The following is a 7,422-nucleotide window of genomic DNA, read 5'->3' as shown; positions in this document are numbered from 1 at the left end:
TGAATAGGTGCGACTCTGTGTCTGTCTTAGAAACTATCGTTATTGTTGTTGTTTGTTGGAAGTACAGTGGGGGGGTAAATTAGAGTGAAAGGAGAAAAGAGATTGGACAGAGAAAAGAAGTGTTTGCGGGAGGATAGAGATATGAGGAGGATAGAGACAATGGACTTAGAGACTTTAAGTGTGGAGGGAGTGGAAGAGAGTAGAGACAAGAAGAGTCAGTCACTGAGAAGTTGGTGGAGAGAGGCAGTATAAGCTTGTGAAGCCGTAGTATGAGTAGAAAGAAAAATAATGGAATTAATAGAGTGGTGAGGGTGGTTAGAGTGAATAGTGTAAAGCGAAGATAGCGTAATAAAGAGCGAGAGAGAGACAAGAAAAAAAAAAGGTAAACAGAGAGAGAGAGGGGGGAGAGGGAGGAGGGAAAAAACGAAGCGCAGTAGTAACAATGCTAACCTTTATGCAAGTGGTTTCGTCGTTGTCTGGTAAGAAAGTTGTATTTATTTTCGTTTCTCTGTTTATATATGTGAACGAACGCTAAGTCGACAATGAGCAAAAACTGTATTTTATGTTCGCTATTGTTGCTTTATAGTTTATTTTAATGCTGAAATCAAAGGCGTCCAAGTGCTGGCTCTTTCGTAATGAACCTGCTTCTGCATATTTAGGAAAGACGTTTTAGGTTCAATGTTCCGGCAGTATTTCAAGTTTCTACTTGAATTAATTCGTTATGTTTCATTGGAAAACTTCACGCCTCACTTGGTAATCGATTTCTGTGTTCAATATATCTTTTCTAAGAATTTTAAACTGTTTGGTAAATCTGTTATTCCTTAAATAAGTGATATTTAGCATTAACCAGTAGACTTCATATTTGTTTAGATTGGATGTAGAATTTAATTTCGCGGCATGCAAGAACAGCAAGTTACTCTTTTACTCTTTTATTAGTTTCAGTCATTTGACTGCGGCCATGCTGGAGCACCGCCTTTAATCGAGCAACTCGACCCCGGGACTTATTCTTTTGTAAGCCCAGTACTTATTCTATCGGTCTCTTTTGCCGAACCGCTAAGTAACGGGGACATAAACACACCAGCATCGGTTGTCAAGCAATGCTAGGGGGACAAACACAGACACACAAACACACACACGCATATATATACATACATACGACGGGCTTCTTTCAGTTTCCGTCTACCAAATCCACTCACAAGGCTTTGGTCGGCCCGAGGCTGTAGTAGAAGACACTTGCCCAAGGTGCCACGCAGTGGGACTGAACCCGGAACCATGTGGTTGGTAAACAAGCTACTTACCACACAGCCATTCCTACGCCTAGTTGTGAAAAGTTGTGAAAAAAAATAATAAATGACGAAACAAATAATTTGTAGTGCATAATTTCAGGCTTCTACTTTCAATATTCAGTTTCTGAGAGATGATAGGTACTACCAGCGGCGAGCTGGCAGAAACGTTAGCACGCCGGGCGAAGTGCTTAGCGATATTTCATCTGCTGTTACGTTCTGTGTTCAAATTCCGCCGAGGTCGACTTTACCTTTCATCCTTTCGGGGTCGATTAAATACGTACCAGTTACGTACTGAGGTCGATGTAATCGACTTAATCCGTTTGTCTGTCCTTGTTTGCCCCCTCTGTGTTTAGCCCCTTGTGGGTAGTAAAGAAATAGATATTTCGTCTGCCGTTACGTTCTGAGTTCAAATTCCGCCGAGGTCGACTTTGCCTTTCATCCTTTCGAGGTCGATAAATTAAGTACCAGTTACTCACTGGGGTCGATATAATCGATTTAATCCGTTTGTCTGTCCTTGTTTGTTCTCTATGTGTTTAGCCCCTTGTGGGTAGTAAAGAAATAGATATTTCGTCTGCCTTTACGTTCTGAGTTCAAATTCCGCCGAGATCGACTTTGCCTTTCATCCTTTCGGGGTCGATAAAATAAGTACCAGTTACGCACTGGGGTCAATATAATCGACTTAATCCGTTTGTATTTCCTTGTTTGTCCTCTATGTGTTTAGCCCCTTGTGGGTAGTAAAGAAATAGGTATTTCGTCTGCCGTTACGTTCTGAGTTCAAATTCCGCCGAAGTCGACTTTGCCTTTCATCCTTTCGAGGTCGATAAATTAAGTACCAGTTACTCACTGGGGTCGATATAATCGACTTAATCCGTTTGTCTGTCCTTGTTTGCCTCCTCTGTGTTTAGCCCCTTGTGGGTGGTAAGGGAATAAGTATTACCGATTATTCCTCCATAGTTGCAAAATTCTGTATCAAACATGAATTACATTCAGTTAAATTGGTCATACTTTGTTGGTTTTTTTTTTAATGACTAGTAAAAAAAAATACACAAAAACCTACCGATCTATTAATGAGTAAATATATTGTACCCATAACTCTTTTATAGAGCATCGAAGTGAAGTCTGCTATGGTGGCTTATGGCTCTCTTTTGTTCTACTCAGTGACATACTAATAGAAACAGGTTCATGGGCACATACTCTTTTACTTGTTCAGTCATTTGATTGTGGCCATGCTGGAGCACCACCACCTTTAGTCGATCGAGCAAATCGACACCGGGACTTATTCTTTTGTAAGCCCAGTACTTATTCTATCGGTCTCTTTTGCCGAGCCGCTAAGTGATGGGGACGTAAGCACACCAGCATCGCTTGACAACCGATGCTGGTGTGTTTACGTCCCCGTAACTTAGCGGTTCGGCAAAAGAGACCGATAGAATAAGCACTAGGCTGCTTACAAAGAATAAGTCCCGGGGTCGATTTGCTCGATCGACTAAAGGCGGTGCTCCAGTATGGCCGCAGTCAAATGACTGAACAAGTAAAAGCGTAAAAGCATTTATGAGCCAAAATCTTAAATCTTAGATTTAAATTTAAATTCACCAAAAGGAAACTTTTTTTCGCTGATGTAATTGATTTGTTCATCAATAAAAACGCGTCTGAAACAAATATAGTGAATCTCAACCCATTTGTGTTTTTATTAATATACTAGCAGTATCGCCCGGCGTTGCTCGGGTTTGTAAGGGAAATAACTATATAAGCATTTTTAGAGATGTAAAGTATAATAGCCATCTCAATATGGCTAACCACAAAGGGGGGGGTGTTACTGTAGCGTTTTACGTTTTGAGATTTAATAATAAATTTTTAGAGAGTTACTTCCCTTATATATGCCAAAAATGCATCAAAAATGGGAAAAATTGATGGTAAATCTTTTTTAAAATCGTAGACTCATCGTAGACGCGCGCTAATACCCAGAAGGGCTCGATATGAATCATGACTATACGATACCCGGTTTTGGCTAAACTGCACCGCAAAATGTGGGAGTAGTTAGGAATCTAAATCGTAGGAGACAGACACTCACACAACTTCACTTTTATATATAAAGATATATATTTCTTTACTACCCACAAGGGGCTAAACACAGAGGGGACAAAGAAAAACGGCTTAAGTCGATTATATCGACCTCAGTGCGTAACTGGTACTTAATTTATCGACCCCGAAAGGATGAAAGGCAAAGTCGACCTCGGCGGAATTTGAACATGTTAAATAGCAGATATAAAATGAGCCTACGAGGAAAGCTCTACATAAATGGATGAATCTACTAGAAATAGCAGCTAAATCTAAGCAAATTGTAGCCCAAATTACATTGATATATAATTTTTTAAGACGGTGCGTGTGATTTGAAGGAAAATTGAGTGTTATTTCTAGTAGGTAGCTCTCTCGTCGGCTGGCATAAAAATGTAGTCTGACGATGGAATATTGTCTGTGGTCAGTAGGCCTACTTGAAACAAGACATACATTCACCTACACCCTGCCATCTCAAAAATGAATGAACACATGGGTAATGGAGTCCTGGGTAAAATGTACTTGAAGATGGGGTGAAAACAACTGGTGTCATAATAGAACGATGGCCATTTGACCGATAGAAACATACAGAGCAACCTAGAACTCAGTGATTCTTTGTACCGTGTTAGTTGGTCGTCTACGTGCTTGATATATAAGTTTGCACGATTAGAGCTGACATTGGTTTACACAACAACAAAACACAATAGTAACATCAACAACAAGAACAAGAACAACGCCTACACACAACAACAACAACAGCAACAACGAAATGAATGTGATTTTCATGAACGAGGTATTTCCTGCAGTTATTAGGTTGGGAATTCCATGATGGAGCGGTCATTTCCTTATTCGCTGTCTCTGGATCACCTATTGCTGTGAGGACCACATTTATACATATTTTCCCCATCCCTCTTGCTTCGATTTGTACTTCGTTATATTTAGACCATTTCCAATGTCTCGTTGATCGATATGTTTCTGTTCACAAGGTATGGCATCAATCACAGTAATGCATTTTTATGTCTGGTTGTTTCCTTAATATTTGTCTGTCTGTGTGTAATTTCCTATATTTTACTCATTGCTGCCGGTGACTTTCTGATTATACTCGTATGTAAGGCAGATGCTATCTAACAAAAGTTAGACGTGATTACATATAAAATATTAAAGTCTTTTTTATACCAATGTGAGAAAACTTCAAACTGGGCGCAAGCTAGATAGAGCCAGTAGATAGGGACAGCGTGGAGCTGCTGAGAAAAGATTCCCAACAAAAAGGATCACATTGATAATTTTCGGCCCATAACTCTGTTAAATTCGGATTTCAAAATTTTAGCCAAGGTGCTATCCAATAAATTGGCAATTGCCGTCGATGGTCTGAATAGGAATGCGCAAACACGTACCATCTCAAAGAGAACTATCTACGACAACCTCTATTTCATGCGATGTATCATAGAGAGGGTGAATAAGGAACATGGCAAGAGTGGATCCTTGATCAATTGAGATCAGTCAAAAGCTTTCGATCTGTTCGATCATCAATACTTGGTGGCTGTCCTTATGGCGACCAGTTTTGGTCCCGTTTTCTGCAGTTTGATAGCGACTAACTAGTGAGCGATATCTATTCACTGGTTAGGATGATGGCCGCCTTTAATAATTATTCTCTTCTGTCCCATACACTCGTCTCGTTTCTTCTGTATCTACAGACCCACTACTGCGATAACTAGAGCAATTGAATGGCATCCTCCACAAACTAAGATGTGGAGAATTGGTATTGGCATATGCAGAAGAGGCTGCTGTCATATTGTAAGGCATTGTGCGTATTAAGGTGATCAAGACAGCTCTAAGGGACCACGAAGTGATCGCAAGAGTCAAAATCAACGACGCGAAATCTGTGGGCCTTTCAGTTCGGTACCTGGAGAAGCTGGTCAATGTCGCCCAGCAGCAGCTGTACGGACTGTACAGACGGACCGGTTGAATTGCTCGGTTTCTGGTTTGGTTCAGATCTCCAAGTAAAGAAGTGACAAGCAGGGTAGCCAATCTTCCTCGAAAGCTATCCATAAAAGGTAAGGCAGAGGTGACGAACGGCTACATCGCCTCCAACGTATATTACTGTCTGAACGCTGTGCTCTACTCCAGCTGGCGTCTGAGTGGATTGCAGTGTCTGTTCTTCTGCTTTCAGTGGAAGAGTTGTGTTCCACTGGTCACATCTACCGAACAGAGGATTGGGCAGACCGTGGTTGTTAATGCGCAAAAGCTGCGATTGTCTCCAGTTTTTCTCTCATGAAGAACAGGGGTGTCCAACGATTGTCAAACGCTTTTTCTCACAGCTTTTGACAGAGCTGCATTCCGAAGTTACTTAAAGACGGAAACAGAACGTTTGGCTTCCGGAATACTGGCAAACGTTCACAGCTTTCTAGCAGTTGGGTAATGCGGGGAAAGCTCTAGGCCAGAGTTCTATAAATGTGTAATGATGGAAAAAAATGACAACTTACTCAGCTTAAAATCCAAGCATCGATGAAAATCAACTGGCTAATCTGTTTCAGAGGACTTTTGGAACGAGGCCCATGAATAATTTTCAGAAACGAGTCAAGTGGGTGCATATTGCTGGTGCGAGATAAACTCTGCAGGCACAGAAAGGCAGTCAGTCGGGCCAATCCAAGGTGGAAGCAGGACAACCAAAAATTTCTGCACGTGCTCGTCCAGCACCTAAATACTGCTGACACTTATAGATATATAAAACAAGTGGCTGTGTGGTAAGTAGCTTGCTAACCAACCACATGGTTCCGGGTTCAGTCCCACTGCGTGGCATCTTGGGCAAGTGTCTTCTGCTATAGCCCCGGGTCGACCAATGCCTTGTGAGTGGATTTGGTAGACGGAAACTGAAAGAAGCCTGTCGTATATATGTATGTATATATATATATAAGTGTATATGTTTGTGTGTCTGTGTTTGTCCCCCTAGCATTGCTTGACAACCGATGCTGGTGTGTTTATGTCCCCGTCACTTAGCGGTTCGGCAAAAGAGGCCGATAGAATAAGTACTGGGCTTAAAAAGAATAAGTCCCGGGGTCGATTTGCTCGACTAAAGGCGGTGCTCCAGCATGGCCGCAGTCAAATGACTGAAACAAGTAAAAGAGTAATTGCTAACGCGTTTTGTTGCCTTTCTCTGTTGTTTGTTCCTTCTCGAGCCACCCCCGGTTCATAAGGGCCGGTTTCCCGGTTTCTTGGCATATGAGTTCCCCACCCGGACGAGATGAGCTGCAAGAGGAAAGAGTGAGAGAAAGTTGTGGCGAAAGAGTCAGCAGAAGTTCGCCATTACCTTCTGCCGGAGCCGCGTGGAGCTTCGGTGTTTTCGCTCATAAACACACACACACATCGCCCGGTCTGAGATTCGAACCCGCGATCCCTCGATCTGGAATTTTGTCAGGCGCTCGCTCCTGTCAACAAGCTATGTAATACGGACGCAATATATAGAAATCTAATGTTGGTCAAGAGCTCAAATTGAAAAATAAAATATTGACAAGGGTAGCTCTAACAGAAAGTTGCAGTACACTTCAGAGTCCTCCGCCTTCAAGTAGTCAGACACCAGGTAAGCAAGTTAGTCTAACAGAAGTTGACGGGCGCAATCGTCAATTACCGATGATGGATAGCCCTGGAAAAGGGCTATAAGAGTAGAGGCGCTAGGGTTTGGTAGAAAATAGCAATAGAAAAGTCGAGAACAAAGGGAGACTTAGTTAGGAAAGTAGACGAGGCACTTAGAAAAGGCATAGCGACCGACATGCTGGCAACGAGATCAATTCTTCAATGTCAAACACGAGGGTTACGAAGTCAGAGATTGGGTGCGTGCTCTATGACACGAGGAAAGGAAAGCGGTTTGATGGGCCTGTGTGAAAGAGATGCAACATGGCAACAAGGGCACAATTCGGTTTTCATGGGCTGGGAAGGGCTCTGTTAATAGAAGCCAAGCAGATATCTGCTAAATTTCAGCATTACTTTGCCAAACTGTAAAGAGGCTCGTGCTGGGTCGCAGATGAGGGTAGATTTCACCTCCTGCCTCGATGGCCAGCCACGGCTTTCGGCCATGGATGCAGAGTTC

The 7,422-nt window shown here is 42.3% G+C and overlaps 1 protein-coding gene across 2 annotated transcripts in view; it reads left to right on the top strand.

Moving 5' to 3' along the window:
• Nucleotides 1–423: 423 nt before the first annotated feature.
• Nucleotides 424–7,422, top strand: part of LOC115227315 — a 210,815-nt gene continuing 203,816 nt past the window's right edge. For both annotated transcript variants that reach the window (XM_036500679.1, XM_036500678.1), the window contains exon 1: nucleotides 424–479. In XM_036500679.1, the coding sequence (XP_036356572.1) occupies nucleotides 443–479 (37 nt within the window). In that variant the 5' untranslated portion in view covers nucleotides 424–442. The remainder of the gene's footprint in view (nucleotides 480–7,422) is intronic.

This window comes from Octopus sinensis, linkage group LG2 (genome assembly GCF_006345805.1).
Source record: "Octopus sinensis linkage group LG2, ASM634580v1, whole genome shotgun sequence".
NCBI classification, from domain to species: Eukaryota; Metazoa; Mollusca; class Cephalopoda; order Octopoda; family Octopodidae; genus Octopus; species Octopus sinensis.
The sequence above is the reverse complement of the archived record's forward strand: the minus strand, read 5'-3'. Positions and strand labels throughout refer to the sequence as shown.